The 22713-nt window shown below is 40.8% G+C and overlaps 1 protein-coding gene across 2 annotated transcripts in view; it reads left to right on the forward strand.

Moving 5' to 3' along the window:
• LOC122839488 (diacylglycerol kinase beta) overlaps positions 1 to 22713 on the forward strand; it is a 103718-nt gene that overhangs the window by 60957 nt on the left and 20048 nt on the right. For both annotated transcript variants that reach the window (XM_044131079.1, XM_044131078.1), the window contains 3 exons: positions 6426 to 6490; positions 14415 to 14505; positions 18347 to 18548. In XM_044131079.1, the coding sequence (XP_043987014.1) occupies positions 6426 to 6490; positions 14415 to 14505; positions 18347 to 18548 (358 nt within the window). The remainder of the gene's footprint in view (positions 1 to 6425; positions 6491 to 14414; positions 14506 to 18346; positions 18549 to 22713) is intronic.

Raw genomic sequence — 22713 nt, forward strand, 5'->3', positions numbered from 1 at the left:
GTAGTCATATATTAGCAGAGTCATGTAACCACCTTCAGTGTTATAAAAATGTTGTTTATATCAAATGTGACTTAAAAGAAATTTAACTTCATAATTTAACACCTTGAAATTGGATCCGTGTCTCTTCAAAAACTCCTGCTCTTTCTGAAACTCCACCTTCAGAAAGTCATCACAACATGGCTCCTCTGTTAACCCTATCTGTCAACATTTCTACCAGCATTACTCTGAGAAGTAGCTCAGAAAATACCCAGTTCCACCAGGTTGTTTCTTGCTAGTCTGAAGGATCCGATTGGGGGAGAGGGCTGCTCTGTGAGGAAGAAGCTTGAAAGCTTAGAAATTGCATTTAAACACCTCTTCACTTCTTACCTCAAAATAAGACTTTCAAACACGCAACAGCAGGTCAAGCTTATTTCACTCAAGTTCACATCAGTATAGTAGCAGCTAAGCTTTCTTTGACATGGGATGCTGACAGCCTACTGGACAGCACTTTACAAGGCAGACCTCACTTTGTAGAGAAATATTGGCACTTTTCATTACCGTGTCACCTCATGTCGAACAATAGAACCTGATTCAATATCATTCAAGAGTTCAATTCACAACACGCATTACAAACTAGATCATTTTTTTACAATCAGGAATATTTCTAAACATCCAAATTTGTTTTTTTTGTAAGTGCAGAAAAAGTGCAGTAACCATATTTCAGCCAGCTGACCTGCAGCTGGTGGGGAGGGGCCATGATGCTTCAAACTACATGGAGACTACATAGATTCTGATTTTTTTATTTTTTTTAAAGGGGATCCATTGTGCATAATTTATATTTTGCGTGTTTTTGTACTTCCACTTGAGTTTCTTAACAACCTGAGCAGTTAAAAAAACACCCAGCCTCATTCTGGAAATAAGTTGAATATTTTTCAGTTGGTTTTACCACTGTATGGGCTGTCCAGTGGCTGCAGGAAAAGATAAGAGTTTTGTTCTTGACTTACCATGAACAAATGAATATCTGCATTGCTGTTGGTTGTGCTGGAGGTTCCTCTTCTGCTTCTCAAAACTGTGCTGTTGACAGCAGACTAAAATGTCATTTTCTAGGAACTACTGGGCCACAAAACATGTTCAGTAATAATCGTGTTTTGTAGCCAATAGACCTGTCCCACCCTGTTCAAGGAAGCATAACAGGTCACCTTTAGCCTTACAGAGTTTGAATGAAGGTTTTGATCATGTAAATGATCAAAATCACAGATGCAGTCTGAAGTGCACTTCAATGCTTCCAGCACAACGAAGTAAAGGGATGATCTGATGTTGAAGAGATCAACCCTTTCAGAGCTCCCCAAGCAAACACTGATAGTGTTCTTATTCCGTCTTCCATTTTCCCCTAATTAGTTCCACTCAACACACTTGTATCACTTCCTAAACACTTTGACTTCACCTTTGGCCTGGAAACTATCTGAGAGGAGGAATCAGGGAGAAGGAAATGACACCATGTCAGCAGCTATGATAGATGGCACCTCATGTTTCAGAGAGGAAGCTGACCCCAGGCTGTCAGTGTGTTTATATGTGCCTGTATGTCTCTGCTCCTCGCTGAATGTGTGATGTGCTATGCTGTGGGATCATTCCCAGTATTAATGACCAGTCTCTGCTGCCTTCCCTGACTTTTGCATGTTTGACTGGAGAATAGGCTCTGCTCTGGTGGGAACACCAGAGCAGATATAAGAATGTTAAGTAGTCTGATATTAACACCAGTTTATGGAGTTTAGTACACATAAAAAGTAAGTGTTCCATATTCAAACTGCAGAAACTGTACAGAGTTGTGTGTGTGGGTGTGTGTGGATGTTTTTTTATGAGATAGAGCAGTCCTGGCACCGACTGAAGGTCAGGGGAAGTATCGGTGACAGGAAGCCAGCTACTGCCAGGTTCAGGCCAGGTTACTGCCGTAATGAATGACCGTGCTGAGTGACACCTGGCTGGTCCTAAAGACACGAGGTGCAGCGTGCACATGCTTTGATACACAACCTCACACACACATTAACACACAGCGAGAGAGGTATTAAAAAGCAGAGAAAGCTGGCTGCAGCTCCTAAATATATTCCTATCAGGTAACTCTATATTATCAGGGACAGAGAGTGACCCCAATCTGTTTTTTCCCCAGTCTTGGATTGTTATGCCCTAGTTTTGGTCTTGGTGTTAGTCTGGTTTGACAAACTGGGTGAAAGCTGGTTCAACACTATAGGTTTTGTCAGAATTACAAAAACTTAAGTCCCTTAAAAATCCAAGATTGTTAAGGGATTGTTCCTGGTCTTGTTATTTCCCAATACCAGGAAATAACAAGTCGAGACCCCAAGACTGGTCCTCCATCCGTGGTGCATAGTGACGTGTAAACTGTTTACCAAGCTGCTTTGCTGTTTATTAGCATTGCTTAATACCAGGTTACAGTATATTGCCAAAATTATTTGATCACCCATCCAAATGATTGGAATCAGGTGTTCCAAGCACTTCCATGGCCACAGGTGTATAAAATGAAGCAGCTACACATGCAGACTGTTTGTAAAAACATTTGTGAAAAAATGGGTCACTCTCAGGAGCTCAGTGAATTCCAGCGTGGAACTGTGATAGGATGTCACCTGTGCAACAAATCCATAAAATTTCCTCGCTGGGTCTTCCCCGGGGCCTCCTCCCGGTGGGACATGCCCTGACACCTCACCAGGGAGACGTCCAGGAGGAATCCTAACCAGATTCCTGAGCCACCTCAACTGGCTCCTCTCGGCATGAAGGAGCAGTGGCTCTACTCTGAGTCCTTCCCAGATGACCGAGCTTCTCATCCTGTCTCTAAGGGAGAGTCCATATACCTTACAAAGAATACTCATTTTGACCGCATGTATCCGCAACCTCGTTCTTTTAGTCATGACCCAAAGCTCATGACCATACATGAGGGTAGGAACGTAGATTGACCGGTAAATTGATAGCTTCATTTTTTAATTCAGCTCTCTCTTCACAGATATTCTTTGTCTTAACTTTGTTTGTTGTATTATTTTTATCCCTGCTCATTTTTATTAGCAGGGACAGTAGCAGGAGAATCTGTCCTGACACCCTGGCACCCTGCCTGCCTCTGCAGGTGTTTCACTTCTCTGCAACAAGAGGAATCAGAGTTGGCACAAGGCAGGTGGACGAGTGTGATGACACACATCTGTTTGTTCACGCTCACATCGGTGCTCTGCCTTGCTCTGTTGCAGAGTGGTGAGATCTCTCCGACATTGGATCTTAAAAAGGAGCATAATCTTCAGTTTAACTGAGACCAAATTTGATACAGGGTCCTTTGGACATCACTGCAGGCTATCTTTAGGCACAGCTATCCATCTTAACACTTCACTATTTTCAGTTCTCTTGCTTAGGTTACTCAAGCTTTCAGACACATCCAAAGCATGCACATGATTAAAGGGATAGTGCTTACAGGCAGCAGAAGAAGGTTTTCTTTATATTTGGTCTGAAGAGACGGACGTATATCTGATGTTTAGTAAGAAGCTGATGTTTTTGTTCATTGAGGGACATGAAGCAGTTACCCTGTGGGTTGTGGTGAAGTGATCCCGCTCCATCACATGAGCCCCGTCCAGGAGTTACATCTGCATTAGCCACATGACGTCCTCTGACATCTAGTGGATTTATAACTTACTTTGAGTCCAGTGGGTGCTTATCTGTGAGAAGCACATTACATCCTCAGGCCTGGGTGCAGCAAAAGCAGTTCTGGTCCAGCTCTGGGCCAATTAGGCCTGCTGTGTTCAGCTCAACCCATCCACTGTGAGCATGTCTGTGTCTCTGTTGCTTGACTTAGAAGATTACAATGGATTCTGTTCTCTTCGCAATGAGTCAAGGTATTCTAGGACATCTGCTGAGTGACAAATCTTGTATTTTTTAATGACTTTTTTTTTTCTCTTTGGTTTATGCATTTTATTGCACCATTAGGAAAGAACTCTTATGACGTATTCACACCAGCCCGGTTTAGTGCAAACCCTAATTTGTTTGTCTAGATCAGTGGTGCCCAAAGTGGGTCCTGAAGGGCCAGCATCCTGCATGTTTTAGTTCTCTCCCCAGTTTAGCACACCTGCATCAAATGATGGCTCATTAGAAGACCTAAGGAGAACATTGACATGCTGAAATGGTTGTTACTGTGACAGTCCCCTCCTATCCAGTAGGGGTCTGTAGTCTAGTCCACTATTTGTTTTTTGTTCTTTCAGGAAGCAGGGGGATGGACTGTTGATTGAACGCACCCGGTGGCTAATAAATACTGGCATCTAGTCAGTCACCTGCCCTGCTTGGTTGGCCTCCGGACCTGACCGGAACAGGCAGCACTGCTCCACACTTCTCTCGGACTGGCTGAACAGTCCTCTAAGCGCATACTTTTTTTGGAAACAAATAAATTGTTATTTGGATCCGCTCGTCTGTCTCCCATTTTTGTCATTGCCTATGGGGGGGCGTGACAGTTACTAAAACATGCAGGATGCCGGCCCTCGAGGGCCGACTTTGTGTGTCCCTGGTCTAGATGGTCCGGTTTGTTTGTGGATGTGTGAATGCACAATCTAGTTCTGATGCAGACCAAGAGTAAACTGTGGTTTTCCTACAACCCAAAGTCTGGGTTTGGTAAAAATGAAGTCTGGTGAGGTTAGAACGAATATGTGAACGCCAAGTGCACCGGAGACCGCTCCAAAAGCAGGAAGGGGACTATAGAGAAGGGCATTCTGGGTAAATACAACCAAAACAAACACAAGAGTCTAACTATAGAGGTACAAATGGCTTGATACCAAAGATAAATAGAAATCCTACAACTACTAAAATCTGACACTACTCCATATTCGCTTATATTTTGTGAAGAAGAAAGCTGCACTCTTCTTTGGAGGTTTTCATGCCCTTTCCTTCAGTAGTTCTTGGTACAGTGCCGTGTCTTGTGGTAGATGTCAGCCTACTGGTGAGAGAACATTTTGGGCACCCCTAATTGTACTATTGGATGCCATTAAGGCCTTTGAAGAACTGAGCCAGTATCAAAGGAAAATGTTATTGTTGAAGATGTTGGAGACTGGAGGTGTTTTCTCTTTGTGAGGTCAGTTGGAGGCTGCTCTGGTGACTCATCAGGCTTACATTCACCCTTGCCCCAGAGGTCAGAGGTTAAACACATGGGAGGAGGAGGTTAGATCCCATCTGAGCTGCATTCAGACCAACCTCTGACCTCTAGCTGCTGCTTTTAAAATTCCGTTGTTGTCCCCGTCTTAAACCCATTAGGAGGAGTTTACCGGATCAATCATCTTTGATCACAATTTATTATCTTTATGGTGAATAAAGTCTTGATGGCTTTAAGAGGTCTTTCTGTTCAGCCGTGTTCCAAACATTTACTTATTAAACTGCCAGGTATTTTTCCAACTGGTTTATTTCTGAACCACTAAGTGAAAATAACCAGAAACAGTTCTTAGTTTACGTTCATGTTAATTAGATTAATTTGGTGCCTTTAATGATTTTTAAAATTTTTCAGAGTGGAGCCATTCATTATACGACATATTTTGGATGCAAGTGGAATGTTTTATGGAGTTTAATCCACACATGCTCAGGAACATACATGCAGACTCATGTGAATGGAAACCCCGTACTAATATCCAGTAGCAAGTTGCACATTACCCATTGCTTCTGACGTTGATGTTGCGGAATATTTCTCCACTCTTCTCAAGAGAATTTGTATGTATTTTTTGCCAAAGTCAAAACAGTAAAACATTCTTTCATTGTGTACTGGCTGAAAATGACTGAAAGTCATTTTGACTGAAAATCTGTTGTAGTTCTAGAAGTGTCTGGCATGATGGTTTCTGTATTTTAGTCCAGAATCATTTGGTGATATCTGGGCCTTGACTTTTAATTTAATACTTCTAGATAGCAACAACAGTAACTTTGTATCTGTCAGGGTTTATATGAGTTCCATAAACTCCATGGACTGTTATTTTGGAGTCTCATCAGGTTGTTTCTTTACAACTGCTGCAGAGTAGTCAAAGTTTTGTCAACTATTGGATTGTATAGTTTCATACTGTCTTGCCAAATCTCTGCATAGTATACAGCAGACACCAGGAATTCACTGAGGTTAAAGGTCGCAATCACCCATTAATAGCTTAAATCTACAAATACTTAAAACCCCTTCCAAAAAAAGCTTAGAACTGCCTACTTTGTTAGTTCACACACCAAATATACCTTAATATGCATTAATACACACAGTGGAAATGGTCTTTGAGTATCATAGAAGCTAACATCTTCTGTACCACTGCTCTTAATGGAACAACTAATTAATGGCAAGGATAATGAATGGTGCTTCCGGATTGGCTGCTTTGTGGCCATTCTGTTTGAGACGTTATTGGCTCCAATAGTGTGTCAAGTTGCTGATGTTGTCTCCTCTGTTCTTCACACAGGATGCCTCCATCGCCCACCGCTTTCATCTGATGAGAGAAAAACACCCAGAGAAGTTCAACAGCAGGTTAGTGGATTCGATCTGGAGCGTTGACACAGGAGTCCAAACTGCTTTTCACTTAATTCGGAGCACTGTGGAATGACAAGTTTCTGTGACTTTAACAGAAACTTGTTACTTCCTTTGTGTTGTCCGGGGTAAAGATGACGTTCTCAACTAAATATGAAATCAGGTTTCTGGTCTGGAAGTCTTGGGATGCAGAGTGAAATAAAGATAGACTGTAGCACATATGACACAAGTGGAGATTTGAGTCATCCTGATAGCACAGAAGTAGCTTTAAATGGCCAGCCATCAAGTACATAGCAGTCTAATTAAAAGTTATATAATGTTCCAGGCTGCCTGAAGAAGGTCAGGGCAGAGAGTCACAGTGATCCATATAGAGGATGTAAAGAAATATCAGAGGAAGATGAGCTGCAGAACATACAGTCACTCTGCAACAATCTGTCACAGCAACAGCTTCATCAAGTCACACAATTTATTACTCTGGTGTTTCAGACTAAACTTAAAAGATATAAAACAAAATGCTGTCATTTCAGATTTCTTGTTAACTCATACTGGTTCCTTAGAGGACCAATGACAAATGCTAGATTTCAATATTTATTCTAAATATGTACACACTCTTACATATTTCTATATGTAATTGTATTAGTCAGGTGTTGTCAAATGAAACTAGCCCAGACGTTTTTATCCATTTTTTTTGTTTTATATTGCAGAAAAAATAATCTTTGCATAAAGAAACATTCTGTTCCAGTTGGTCCACAAAGAATTTTATTTTGCAAATCTTTAAAGGAAGTCAGATCCCCTTACACTACAACTGCTCACAGTGAGCATCAGTGCTTAACTTCACTTCCTACTTTACATTTAAATAAACAGGAAATCATATAATGACCTGTGAAAGACACAGCAGGCCTGTTGATGTTGTTTTTGTAAAATAAATTCAATCGTCTCCAAAGTATTATAATTCAGATTAACATTATCACTACACATAGTAGAAAATATCAGATCTAATCAATGCATGAAATGAGATATTGCTTGTGTTGATCATTGAACAGACTAATGTACAAAAGGGATATGCTGTCTTTAGCCGCTTGAAGTAGTTTTTGTTTTTTCATATTTTGGTTCATTTTTAGGTGCAGATTTCAAAAAGGTCAAATTTATTGACATTTTTGTGATTATGTATACTTTGATTGCATAATAAATACTCAACAGAAAATACTATTTTGAAAATGTAACGACACACAATATGTAACACACTAGTTACAGTTATTTCTGCATTTATTACCGATTTTATTTATTTCAATTAACAAAAATGTTTTCCCAATTTTATTCTGCTAGCCTTTGTTAACTATAATAACCCTGGACAAATAGCCAATCCATTGCTAGGCAACATAGAGACAAACAATCCTGCACCCACCACCATAGAAGGGGCAATTACGGAACCTGTTAACCCAGCAGTCATGTTTCTGGACTGTGGGAAGAGCGAGAGTACCCAGAGAGAACCCATGCATGCACAGGGAGAACAACATGCAAGCTGTAGAAAGACCCATGTTGGGATTTGAACCCAGGACTTTCCTGCTGCAGGGCAGCAGTGCAATCTACATACAAAGAACACAGATAGATCAATGTTAGAACAAGTTCAGTTCAGTGAGCACCAGCTCAGCATTTCAGCAGTTTTGGGGCAGAAAGCTGTGGATCCGACTGCTGCTCCAGCTCTTGATGTGCTTCTGCTGACAGCAGCAGTTTACTCCAGTTCATCACCTTAACTCACTGGTTCCCAAACATCCCAGCTTCTGACCCACAGGATAGAAAGTAAGAGGGTCATAACTCTGTCTCTTGGTGAAACACACAAGGATTTTTCCAGAGTCAGTAAAGAATGACAACACAACCAGCATCAACAGCCAATATACTGACCAGCATGTTGCTTTAGCTTAGTTTCCAGAGCTGATTTTTTAAAATCTTTTACAACATTTCTAAAATGCAGAAGCTTTCATCATTGTTGCTATGTAGCTTAATTTATAAGGAAACCCCAAGCCCTAGACTTCAATATTCATGACCCCAAGTGGGGCCTTGACCCCAGCTTTGGTAACTTCAGCCTTAACTGACTGCAGTTACAAAGCGTCGTCATCTTCCAGCAAGAGAGTGAAATATCACAGCTTGTTTTGAATGCCGGTGAGTCCCACAGGAGCCCGTTGTGTTCCATGTTGTCATCATGCAAACAGCATGGAACACAACGCATGCTGCTGTTTTCTTCCCAACTTAATTAGTCTGTGGAAATTAAAGGAGAAGAATGAGACAAGAGAAGGAAGAAGAAAAGGAAAGATCCGTAGTTTCTTTAGCTCTGAGGGATGAAATCATGACGTGTGTTCTCTGCTTGTATCTGCTAAACAGTTTAAAGATGCGATAAGGAGAACCTGGCTTACTTAACACATGTAACTACACAGATTTAAGATGATAAGCTATAGAGCTCTTTTATTAATAAAATTGCTGCAAATGTTTACTAAACACACATTATTGACAGTGTGTTTCAGAAAATAGCACCGACCGCCTTCTGTACAGTGTTTACAGTAAGCCAACACTGGGCCCATTGTTCTGCCAACAGAGCAGAGAGCTGACGGACAACTGTGACTGTTTTATTAAGACCTGACTGATGTTTTGGCTGGGAACGTTTCCCTCTACTTTGACAGCGGTGTGAACTGAAACGAGTCGGTGTTCAGAAGGAGCAGCTTGTCCTCTGCGGGCGCACATGACAAATCACCTTTGACCCCTGAGAGAGGCCCACGGCTTCATGTAGCACTTAGCTTTATTGTCCTGGCCGTCACTCAGCGCTCCACGCTGCCAGCATGGGGGCTCATCACAGGCACTCTGCTGCTCTGCTTCTCACCCCCCTCTAGTCTCACCCCTTCCTCACCCTCGGGTCTGTTGGGACAGAAGGAGTGTGACTCCTCACACCCGGCCTGTGGAGCTCAAAGAGCCACTGCACACTAATGACATGTCACATGGAGTCCAGTCTCTGTTTTATACAGCTTCTCATTTGTCTGACTGCAAGTGAATGCATCGGTTTTAATGGAGAAGGACAACATAGCTTAATATTAATCAAGTATGATAATGATCAAGTTTTTATTTTCAATAACAAATGTCTAACGCTCCCATCAAACTTTGTCATATCTGCCTTTCATGTCAGTGTCCTAGGAAACCTTTGGTTGATGACATCACCAAACACATCTGACACCAGCTGCATCTCCATTACGAATGTGTGCAAATGTGCTAATGTAAAAAAAAAAAACACAATATCACCTTTACGATGTTTCCATTAAGTAAAAAATGCAAGTACAATCCTACGTGTATAAACCTGTTAACGGAATAAGTCATCCAAAATCATGGCAGCTACTGTCGTCTTCTTCCAGCTGTTGATCACCTCATTTTGACGCAAAAACCGTTTTGTCAAAAAACATGACTGAATTTCAAAAAAATGGTGTGTTTATTTTTGTAATTTGAAATTGCATCGTTTTACAGTTAATGAAAATGCAGCTGCTGTAAATTACCCAACATGAACACCAACTAAACCAGTTAGCCATTACTTTTGTATGTTTTTAAGCTCCTCTAATCTGGAACGAGCTTCCAGAAACTGCAAAAGTATTGAAATCCTGAATTCCTTCATATCAAGACTAAAAACCAGCTTGTTTAGAGCTGCCTTTGATTCATAATAACTGCAACATAATGGATGCAGTTAATCATTCCACTCATTCGGTCAGAAAGTCATCACAACATCGCCAATCTATTAACACTTTAACATCATTTTTACCAGCGTTTCACTGAGAAGTAGCTCTTGTAATGATCTCAGCAGATGTGCAGTTCCACCAGATGTTTGCTAATTGCTGCTGGCTAGTTTAAAGACTAGCCAGAGGGCTGCTCTGTGAAGCGGGAGCTCAGACGCTCTGAAACTGCAGCTCTGAGGAGGAGCTGTGCATTGAAGGCGGGGCTAGGTCCACCCTGGCGTTTTGTAGAGCTGAATGGTTGCCATGGATATTAGAGGATTTCCCAAACATGCATAAAGAAATTTAGCCAACACTCAAGGTATGTTTTTGAAGGTAATGTGATGAATGCCATTATAACATAATGTAAAGCTCACATAAGTTAATTTTTCAATATATTGATTGAATTTATTTGAGTGGTGTGATGGGAAGTCAAAGTCAAGACGTATTTTTTTCTGTCCATTAGAACAACTGGATTTTCTGATTAACCGAATGTGAATTTAATTACTGATCTTATCTCGTGTCACTTTGTGAACACTCAAAGGTTAGAAGCTAAATATTAAGCTCTGTGATGTTTGAAAGTGGAACAGGAGCATGCAGACTTCCTCCCTCCCTGCACACGATTAACCCCGCGCTGACGTAGCACCCGACACAGACTCCTGCTGACGTCCAACAAGGGGCGGAAATGTTAGCAGGCCTGACCCGGCAGAGCGGGTGAAGTGACCCGGCGCCTCACCCCACTCCAGACCAGGTGCAGGACAAACACAGAGCAATGTGGAGCCGGCGTCTAGGCAGGAGGACAGACGTAATGCGGCTCTCTGTTCCATCAGGCTGTCAGTGTGTCTGTACAGCCAAGGCTCTGAGTGCAGTGTGTGGAAGACGGCCTTCCTGCACAGAAACCTGCCTGAGCTCGAATGTACGTAACATTTTGTCTAATGTTGGGAAAGAAAACAACTAGACTTTGCAACAGCTGTGTTTCCATTAGATAAGAAATGCAATTAAAATCACACATGAATGAGTTTGTTCATGTTAGAAGTCACAGGGTGAAGTAAAAGAAAACATTTAATGTGGTCAAAAATCCAGAAAAGCACTCAGACACAACAGAGAGGCAGGTGAGCGACAATAAGATCCGGTCAGGAACTGACCACACAGATGGTTAAATGCGGACAATCAGATAATCAGAAAACGAGGAGCAGCTGGAACCAATAATGGTGAACAATGTGACACAAGGAGGGCAAATTAACCGAAATACAAGCAGTCAAATAAGATACTCACAAAATCATGTAAAGATCTATTCAGTTTCATATCCGACTAAGGCCTCAACTTTACCTGTTGTGTAATATAGCAAAACAGAAGATGTTTCCTTCCCAGCAATGATTTCTTGTAAAATGTCCTTAATGGGAAGTTCTAAATGAATAAGAGCTCCTCAATGACTCTTTTTCTCTTCATTTGCATCACACAAGGTCAGCTGCTGGTCTAGCAGTTGAAACATTTCAGAACGGATCTGGTTGGTTCAATATGTTTTTGTTACTATTTATTATTTTGTTTTTTTCGAAGTACATTCACAGAAATGGCTAATGATGAGCTGCTTATTTAATGACCGAGAGCAGCGGACTGGCATGCGGACACTGATGATGCTGGAAACACGTGTGTTGCCATAACAGCCGTGTATACTGCGGGTGCCTCCACCTTGGAGGAGAGAACACAATCCTCAGAACATGATCACTTTCTACAAGTGTCACACCAAACGCCTAACACTTTGGGATTGCAATGTAAAGATTTGTTTTTGTGTAATATATTACCGCAATATCTTCAGCACAACTGTTCATTTTTCTGCCTCTAATTGTCCTCCTGTCTCTTTCACCTTAATGCCTCCCCAGAAAGCTGTGCTGCTGTCAAATCAGAGGATTAGAAGCATAGTTGAGATCACAATTAGGAACAGTTGTGATTCTTGGCGAGGCAAACTGCCTAACCTCATTAAGCCGCTTCCACTTGAGACCGTCTGTAAAAAATGCAATTAGCTCATGTTTTTCCCCGTCTCCTATGCACAGTGAATGCAACAGGGAGGCTTAAGCCATTCTGCCATCACTCCCATGTTTCTGAGCCAAAACTAATGCAAACCTGGGCCAATAAGGATCTTCAATAATCTTTCAAAAAACACCCAGTGAGAGGAATGATGCTTTAATCTCTCATTATGACCTTCCAGTGCAGAGCCCCTAGCTGTGGTTAGCCACTCAGTCCCAGAACACATTTGGTCCGTTAGCTTGCTCTGCAGTAATGCCTTGTTGTTGTGAAAACACTGTTCAGGTGCCTTAGCACAGCTTCATTAATCCCTAATGATTAATGAAGCATGACCTCTCTACCTTTTAGAGTTGCCCCCCTTCTTTTCCCCCTTTCATGGCTGTTGTGAAGTCAGGGTCAGTGAGGTCAGTGATCTAGATGAATTCATATGGACATCAGGTCTAAGTTTACCAAAGGAAGGTTCTGCGTTGTACTGGAAACCAACCACAGATGAAGGGAGAAACTTGAGTCTCGCACAGAATAACAGGAGTCATTTCAGGATCATCCAGTTGAAGATTTAAGACTAACACTTCTCTTGTGAGTGAACAACACAAATTCAGTACTTTGCAAGATTTAGTAAACATCTATTCTTTTCACATATTGTACTTTAAACCAAAATTGTAGCTGTGTTTTAACTAGTGCACAGTGGACAGAAAATGTAACATTTTAAACATATTTACAGATAGTCTGTCAAAAGCAGAATTTATGTTTTAAGCTCTCTTTACTTTCTACTTAAAGTGTATTTATATGTTATAAGTTAGTATTTTGTATTTTTGTTCTTACCGGAAATCATTAAAAATAAAGTCTTGTGACCTCTGCTTGACCTTTGTTGAATGGTAACATTGTTTATGTACCAGGAATCAGTTAGAGGTGATGATGTCAGCTTTTGAGTCATTTCTCAGTGGGATATTCTCACCGTTACCTGAAATTTATGCCAAAGGATAAGAGGAGAACAAGTACATTCTAGGAAATGGTAATTAGTCTTCATATAATCACAGTTTTCAGGCAAGTAAGAAAGGAGAATGTTTGTTTACCTTTGAATCAGGGATGTCCTGTCAGGTTTTCTTTGCTAATACCAATCAGAGCCATTTTAAAACAGACTTTTGCGAACATAAACTTCTGTCCGATGCTTGAGAATGCTGTGAAATAGCGTGCTTTCTTGTCATTTTTATTACATAACACTGACTTGCCCAAATCTCTAGTTTTGTATTTCTGGAGAGCAACATACATTTTGTCCACACAGTTGCCAAAAAGCTAAACTTTTTGCCACTGTCTATGGGGTTTTGAAGTTGACTGGTTTGCTACCAATAGAATCTGTCTGTCTTTTCTCTTTTGACGCGACTTGTTGATCACTTGGTTTGTAACGCAAGTTCGCACAGTTTAAGGAAAATTAAGTGAAACCCAAAATACTTATGTTGTATTTGTGTGTTTGGTATTGAAGGGGTGTGATTGTTGAAGATCAACTCCAGACGTTTTGCGTCGTCTGGCAAAAGTTGGGTTGGTGCTGATTTTGATGGCGATGCTCACGGCGCCATAGACTGGAGACGCAAGCAGTGTAAATCGGGGGTTGCACTTTTACAGTGACCAAAATATTGTCAAAGATATAAACAATAAAACATTCCCTAATAATAAACAAATCCAAATGCCTTAGATTAATGCCCAATTTCCTGCCTTCCTATCATTTTCCTGCCCTAAATGACTTAAATCTCGGAGAAAAAGCTGGTAGATCTCATGGGAACAGACAGCACATCTAGCTGCTGAAGTCTACATGTCCCAGGGTAAAAATCCCCTTTCCTCTGAATCTGGTAGGAGTCCAGAGCCAGAGGAGCCACTCTACTTTCTTTCAGCTCTGTAGAGGGGGGTTGACCTGTCTGTCATTCATTATGGAGCTGCTAATGTCTCCATCGTTCCCACAGCAGAGACGTCCCAGGTCACATGACTCCCCTCCCTCACTGGGCATTCTGAGCTGTCAGAAAACGTGAGATGACCCAGAACCATGACGGGCGTCTCTGTGTGACAGCTGTATACTAAATAACATCAGGGTCACAAAGCTGCACATGCAGGCTGAGTAAGGACGGTGGTTCGTCTCCTAACGCTCTGTGTCTCTTCCTGGCCTGCAGAATGAAGAACAAGCTGTGGTACTTTGAGTTTGGCACCACAGAGACCATATCCGCCACCTGCAAGAAACTCAACGAATGCATAGAGTTGGAGGTGAGTCAGAGTTCCTTCAGAACATGAGCAGAGACTAAGTGAAGAAAGAGTGTTTTAAATAATCTGGGTTTGGTTCAGAAGGTCTCACAGGGTCTTACGGTCCAGTCCCACCTGGAGCCGTGGTTCTGTTCAGGACGGCCAGGCCAGGCTGATGTGATGCCTGGCTCTTTTGCCAAAGGGGCAGGTCTTGAGATGAGTCTATCCTGATGTCCATCACAATTTATTTTCACCTATCAAATTATAAATGATTCAAATTATATTTTCATTTGCAGTTAGCCCTGTCCTGTATAGCGGTCACCACAGTGGACCTCTATGATTATTATAAATGTCCACTAAAATGGACACCAATGAATCATACAACACAGTGCTAACTACTGGCCATCCACTGCAAGTGCAAAAAGATTTTTCTTAAATCCCATATTGCAGACAGACAATAAAGCAACTCTTATAGGCAAAATAAATTATTGTGACATCAAGTAACGCCTAGAAACTACTACTGCTGGTGTATTTTACAAATAACTTTGTATTTAGAAAGAATTGCAATGGATCACCTAGAAAAAAATTCTAGGAAAGTTTTTATTTTTTCCCCCACCTTTTTTATGCTTTAAGAAAATCAAAACTCCTGACATAGATGATCATAATTCTTTTGCGAAAGGGTTCATTTCCTTCTGGTTTAAACAATATTCAAAAATCTGAACAGAGGATCCACATCACTCTCGTCACACAGCAGTCAGATGAACACATGGGCAGTGACAAAAACGTCCGACTATGACCAAGTGACTAGATATAAACAATGAAAGGAAACGACTGCAGTTAAATTTTGAACGATTCACCTGCCGTGTCCTGAACACAGTCTCAGCTCTGCCTCCTGCTCTACATGACGCTGACTGTTTCTGTTCAGCTGTAGATGAAATGAACTCGTGGCTCAACGGCCTCATTTTCCTGTCCTTGTTCATCTAAGAAGGCTGGATGCCATTTTGCCAATCTGTCACTGTAATTAGATCAACAATAACAGACAAAATGATCATGTCAGCAGCACTGAGTCCTCACTCATCCGCCTCCGTGGGAGTCTGGGTGTGCTTGTTGTTGCCTCTGACCCATCTGGCACAGGTAGTCCATACAAACGTGATGCCACATTATGTGCATGACTTGCTCACATTCGCTGTATGAAACACCATTTGCATCTTCCACCATTTCCTAACAAAGAGTTGCGTCTCTGACACAGTTAGGCCATGTGCAGCCTGATAAAGGTCAGAATCTGATAGAGGGCCTGGATGCAAGGTTCCAATCGCGCATTTAAATAAGTGTGGTCTTTCATTTTTTTTCTCCAAGCTGCCCACAGGCAGATTTATGCTCAGAGGTCCTTGACATTTAATTATGCAGAATAATTTTCCCCCAGAACAGGAGCGTAGTGCGTCTACATGTGAAATCGGTTCAGGCTGCCAGTCAGAGTGCGGCTCAAGCTGCTGGGCTTGTTTGTTCTCTGTCTGGTCTGATCTGACACAAAAGAACTCAGAGCTCCATGTTAGTTCAAGTCTGACCCTTCATACACACAGGAGCTGAGTTTACATTACAAATGTGTGGTCAGGATTCAACTAACGTCGAATTAACACAATTTCACAATTGCAGTATTTGCATTAAATGTGACAGCTATTAAAATCACACGTGAATAAGTTAAGAAACATGTCATCCCATCATCCCCCTACTATTTCCTGTCTTCTTCTTGTTCATGTGCCAGTGGTAACATCCGGTTATTGGTCATGTGACTGGTACAATTTGGAAACAAAAGGGTATCAATTAAGCACATTTAGTATGATTAAAATGTCAAAATGTGCTGTTATATGGTTTATAATCTATCTAGACTGTTTTGTCTTTACTGAGACCTATTATGTTTACAATTATACCTCAAGAGTACAGAAAACACACCACCTTCACCATTTAAAATTAAAAAGGATTTCCTCTAACTCTGTGTAATGGAATACATTTACTTGAACCCTACGTAAGCCTTGTTTTTCAGTACAATGATCCTTCTAAGGTTTTACTCTTAGATTGCACAGTTCTGGTGACATGGTTCAGGCACTGATGGACACGATGACAGCAAAAGGTTGAGAACAAGCTCCAGTTTATTGGGAGCAGTTTAATCTAGGTCAGACAGGTAAGGGTCAGGTCTGTGTGTTCCAGTCAGGCTGGTGGGGCGGCTCCAGTCCTCAGGGTCCGACAGACAGAGGGGTCGAAGCCAGAGAATCTGAGCCCAGGTGGGGCAGGTCAGGATGGAGATGTGACGCGGGGCTGAAAGGAGGGCAGCAGGTCCAAGGAGAAAACAGACAGAGATCCACAGACAGCCTGAAGGTGTTACAGTATTGGCTTTCACAATCAGCTGATGGCGAGCAGGAGGAAGATCTGACCTTATATGGCAACAGCTGCAGTCGAAGGTGATGATGATCAGGTGTAAATGGTCACAGCTCAGCAGCAGCTGTGACATCTGGAGCATTTCTGGCCCACTCTGATTCACATCAATACTTCAGTTTTATATATATATATATATATATATATATATATATATATATATATATATATATATATATATATATATATATATATATATATATATATACACGCTTTTTTTATATACTTTTTGTTTCCAGTGGTGGACAGTAACAGAGTACATTTATTTGATTATGGTACCTTAGTACATTTTTGAGTATCTTTACTTTACTTGAGCATTTTTTTTTTTGGGAGAATTTATGACGTATCCCTCCACCACATTTCTAGGAAGCTTGTTGTTACTCGTTTCTTTTGGGTCAGTGTAGCTTTGTTCTCCGCTGTTCCTGTTCTCCTTTACTGAAATGCAATTATCCACACCCTGCGCTCCACACAAGAAGATGGACCAATCACAATCACCGCTCACACCTGGGATTTGGAATTACATCATCCTCATTAAGTGTGGCAAGTTTCTTAGCTTGATGTTTGTAGACTTCTGTGTCTATGCTATTAGTTATAGATACTGTTGTTGTTTTTGGGGAGAAAAACAGGGATTCAGAGTGGCTCTACATGGCAGTTCATCATCAGGTGATTTCTGCAACTTAAAAGGTTCTGTGAAAACACTCAGGAAACAATACAGTCATGCACTGATAATAGAAAATATAACTTAGACTTTTGAATATCAAGGTGACTTTTGAATATTTTCAAAAGTACTTTAGTATTTGAGTAATCTTTTGATGGTGCAACTTTTATGTATAGTTGAGCAATGTTGATATGAGTAACACTTTTACTCAGGGAATAACAATCATAGTATTATTATTAATAACAATAATAATAACAATAATAATAATAATAATAATAATAATAATAATAATAATAATAATAATAATGAAATTTTGGTATACACACTTAACATGTAAATCTCAAAGTGCTTCACAATGACAATAAAAACATGAACCAATGAAAAAATAATAATCCAACTCTGCAGTACTTTGATATACAGAGGAGTTCCTGAGAACTGTAGAGTAATATAGTCTATGGTTAAACTGCTGCTGGTGTTTTGATGTGTTGCTTTGTTTTTCCAGATGGTGTTTCAGTGCCTGTTGGTGATGTTTTCCAGTATCTGTACAACCGTTTTGACAATGAATTAAATATTTGTCTGCTTTATTAGCTATAATTTAGACTGAATCAAAATGTAACTGCTTGTATTATGTTGTTTGCTGGCCACAAAATAAATACATCAGGAGGATTTCCATTATAGAATTTCTTTAAAACAGATTTAGACTCTGAAGCTGTTTCACAGAACAAAAAATAAGCCTTCGATTCTAAAAATGAATGTGTCGTATTTCTGCCTCCGCAGTGTGACGGGATCATTCTGGACCTCAGCAATACATCTTTAGAGGGCATCGCTGTTCTGAACATTCCCAGCATGCACGGGGGCTCCAACCTGTGGGGCGAGTCGAAGAAGAGGAGGACCTACAGCCGAATGAGCAAGAAGGTTGCAGACAAGATGCCCAGCAGCACCGTCACAGATCCTAAACAGCTCAAGTTCTGTGTGCAGGGTGAGTCACTGAGGACCAAGTCCAGCATGGATTTCAGATAGTTAATGTTAAAAAAACAAATCCTCTCAATTTCATCTACAAATCTCCAACAATTATCAACAGCAAATGCTAAACCTTTTGTTATTGGTCGATTGACACCAGTCAGGACTCGATACACACTAACGCTAACATTCAGTCACAAAAGCAGAGCTCGATTCTGTTTGAAAGCTCTTTTAATTTAAATAGAAATATTCCTCCTGTTGGGTCTTGAATAGAAGTTTCTAAGCAATGAAGAAACTGGACCTCAGCAATACATCCTTGCTGAGGTCCAGTTTCTTGAATGTGTCGTAAATGCAGACAGTCAGTCAGGTGTAGAAGTTGGAATGTCAAGGTGATTAAAAGAAAGATGCTGAGCTTTTGCCAGCAAAAGATACAGGAACACCCGTCAACTATAGGCCCTATTCATCAGACAGCAATACAACAGCCTCCTGGAACAGGAAGTGATGAAAGTCAAGGTACATGGATCTATAAAATGACCTCCAACGCTGCGTCACACACGACAGCGTCCTCAGTAAACAAACAGAGTCGGTTACATAAGAGGCTGTGTAAACAGAGACGCGTTTTCTGCTGTGCTGTTCAGACCTGCCTGTAGAAAATCCACCAGAAAACACAACTGATTTAGAACAAGCATGTTTTCATGTTCATGTCCTGCACAATATACCGTAAACCATCTTATAATCTGTGGTTTTCAACCTTTTCATTGAATTTTTTTTTTTTAATTGATTTTCACAATAAAAAAAAGAAGGGCTGCTGCAGCTGTGGTCAGTATAGAGAGCAGCTGAAACATCAGCCATTAACTTTGACACAGTTCAAAACAGAGTGCTAAATTTATAAAGCAAAAGAGCAACTTTTTCTGTAAGATTTATGTCAGTGGAAAAAAAAACTGGAATCTTATGAATAGTTCAATACATAACAGATGAATGTGTGTTTATCTTGGTGTTGGTTTAGGCTAATTTAACCCATCCTTCACTCCTTTTATCTTTCCTTGGTGGCGATACACTGTTGATTTCTTTAGTTGTGTTTTCTGCTCCACATCCTGACAGTTGAATTTCCATAATCCTTCACTTAGCGTTGGCGGTGTGTGTGTGTGCGTGCGTGTGCGTGTGTGTGTGTGTGTGGTGGTGGGGTTCTAAAACAGCGTCCGTCATTGCAGCTTTCGGTGGGAGTCTGCATTTGATGGCCACCAACAATAGAGAATAACCCTCTCTATGCTCGCACCAAGGATCTGTCACTGCATCTGCATTTCAGCCGAGTGAACAGAACCTTGTTTCCATGGAGACGATAGCACGATGCCAAGGCAGAACCCAGACTAGAGGCAGTCTGAAAACAGTTAGAGGAAGGGTGAACTTCATAAAATAAGCTGTTATTGATTGTTTTGTGCTCTTGCTTGAGCTCACTGTGGTGTTGGCATCTTTAAAGCAAAACAGCACAACAGAGAGTTTAGAGCAACATCTTCTGTTTTTAAAGTCATATTTTCTTCCTTGGACATCAGGGATTGTTCAACAAGTTGCTGTGAAACCAGTTTCTCCACTCCACAGAAATGGGTTTGGGAAATTACTTCACTAAAAATCCATCCATCTTTCCATCCATCCATCCATCCATCCAGGGGATGCAGAATCAAAATTATTGTATTTTGCAAAACTGCATTGGATACTTTTTGCATCACGAGTTATATTATAAAGAGCTGAATGTTACAGTAAAACGGGTGGAAAACTACGACCATGAGCTGCAGCAAAACTTTCTGCTGTTTCTTGGTTATTAACTGAAACTGGAACTAAGCGGGTTAAACTGCCATTATTCAGATTTACTTCCCTGCATACAAGTGTGTCTTGATTCTCCCCTAACAGGATTAAGTGAGTGATTGTCTCAGTGATGGAATCTTTTCTGCTCCCTTGGTTTGAAAAGCCTCTCATGGTAGTAGTGGTGTGTTTTAGGTGTAAAGCCCGTGTCTGGGCGCTCTGTATCCGTGCATCCGCATGCCGCCATGTTTATCGTACCACTAACCGTTTATGGCAGCTGCTTTCTCTGGCACTATAAACTAAAGCTTTTAAATCCATTTGCTGCAGATAATGCAATCAGCTCGAGTCGCAGGGAGAGTGAAAGAAGCTCCAGGCCCTTCTGACCTCAGAGCCTCTCTTCTTTGGGTTTGTTCCACACATAAAACAGAGGAAAGTCCAGCCTCAGCATCTGTAGCATTATATTTCTATGATTCCACCAGGAGGCTTTCAAAGGAGCAGCAACGAGCTGAACCACAGCAGAGTTTCTTGGTTTGTTTGCAACGTTTCATGGAAGTTTGTGAGATGCAGCAACTCAGGGAATTATAGGATACGATCTTTGAAGGTTGCGACACACATACACACACTGTGTCCAGTAAGCTAACATGCATTGGACTGTAGTTTGTCTGATGGAAACGTGTGAATGCACTGAGAGAAGTTGTAAACTCCACAAATAAAAGCCCCAACAAGGATTGAAACCTTGAGATGTTTTTTTCTGAAAAATTAAGCTATGATGCAAAGTTGATTTATTTTTTCTTAAGTTTTTGATAGAGAAAATATTTTCAGAAAAACTGAAAGTAACATTGAAAAATAAAATGTTTATGCTCAACTAATCTGGAGCAAGCTTCCAGGAAACTGCAAAACAGCCGAAACACTGAGTTCCTTCAAATGATTGCTAAAAACCCAGCTGCCTTTGAGTCATAATAACTGGAACAGTTATTAATATAGTTCATGTGTATTCGCTTAATAATGCTGATGATGGATTTTGAGAAAATAATGCGTAGTACTTGTTCCATCATTGGTTCCTATGTTCAAAGCTCATTGAACTGCCTTGCTAGATTAACTTGTCTGTGGTAGAAAATGGGACTATATGCCTGGAAAATAAATAATTGCTCTCCTTTAAACTAGTTTCTGGCGACATTCTTGTTGCTGCTGCCGTTCTGCTCATCGTCTCCTCCCACCTCTGGAGTTACGACCAATAGGGTCACTCCATTTTTTTTTTGCCTCGTGATGGTAGACTATGATGCGATTGTGTCCGTACATGGTAAAATCATTGTGGGCAGGTGGTGTTGTTGGGGTAGACTCATTAGCCAGTGCTAAGGGCATAGCTGTGTCATAATTTTCTTCGTGCTGAAGAAGGCTCTTCAAAATTTGCTGCAATCAGACCATGTTCAGAGAGCTCAGCGGGTCTTCATCCATGTAACAGGATGTGTTGCATACGGCCTCTGATCTGCTCACACTGTGCAGTGCTAACAAATGCCTCATTGTGAGCAAACCTCCATGTGGAGAGTCGGTTGAAGAACGAAGATGCTGAACCTGCACAGCACAGCTGAACCTTTTCTGTTCATCCTTCTCCTGGTGACGTTTTGAAAGCCTTAAAGCGGATAAAAACCTTCTTTATAGTCCATCCTGAGGAACAAAAACTTGGATATGAATACTGTTTGAAAAATAATGGCGTTTTGTTTCCTTGTTTACTTGGTGTTGTGAGCAGATGTGAATGATTAAATTTAAAAAGTGAGCCTTGTCATTGTTGTGCACAGTTTTTGTCGTGGTTTCCTTCCATCTGTATTTCCTTCTGTCACGTTTTCCAAGCTTTTTCTGCTGCAGATGAAATGATGAGTTGCAGAAAAATAAAACATGAGACGACATCACACTAGCTGAATTTGTTTTGCAAATTTTCTTTGCAAATTGCAAAATTCGACTATTTGAAAATTTATTTTATAAGTAAAAACACCGCAATAAAAAAAAAAAAAGTTTTTTTATTTAAAAAAGTTTTAGTGTGTTTTTCTGTTTGTATCTAAACAGGTTAATTTCACATTAACCAATTAATTATTTACCTTTTTTTATCACACAAGTCACATGATCAACAAGCTGTTATTACTAGTGCAATCCACGAAGAAGATGACAGGAAGTAGTTTGAGGATGATGAGACGGCACATTTCAACGATTTAAAGCGTGAACAGTCTTACTAACGTGTGATTTTAGTTGTGTTTATTTGATAGGAACACAGAAATTGTGGGGGTTTTTCCACATTAGCAGAATATTCACAAAGCTGTGTGTCCATTTGTAAGGAAAATACAGCAAACGTCTAAGAGATCTTCACTGATAACAGACCAGTCGCCATATTGGCA

This window comes from Gambusia affinis, linkage group LG11 (assembly GCF_019740435.1).
Source record: "Gambusia affinis linkage group LG11, SWU_Gaff_1.0, whole genome shotgun sequence".
NCBI lineage: Eukaryota > Metazoa > Chordata > Actinopteri > Cyprinodontiformes > Poeciliidae > Gambusia > Gambusia affinis.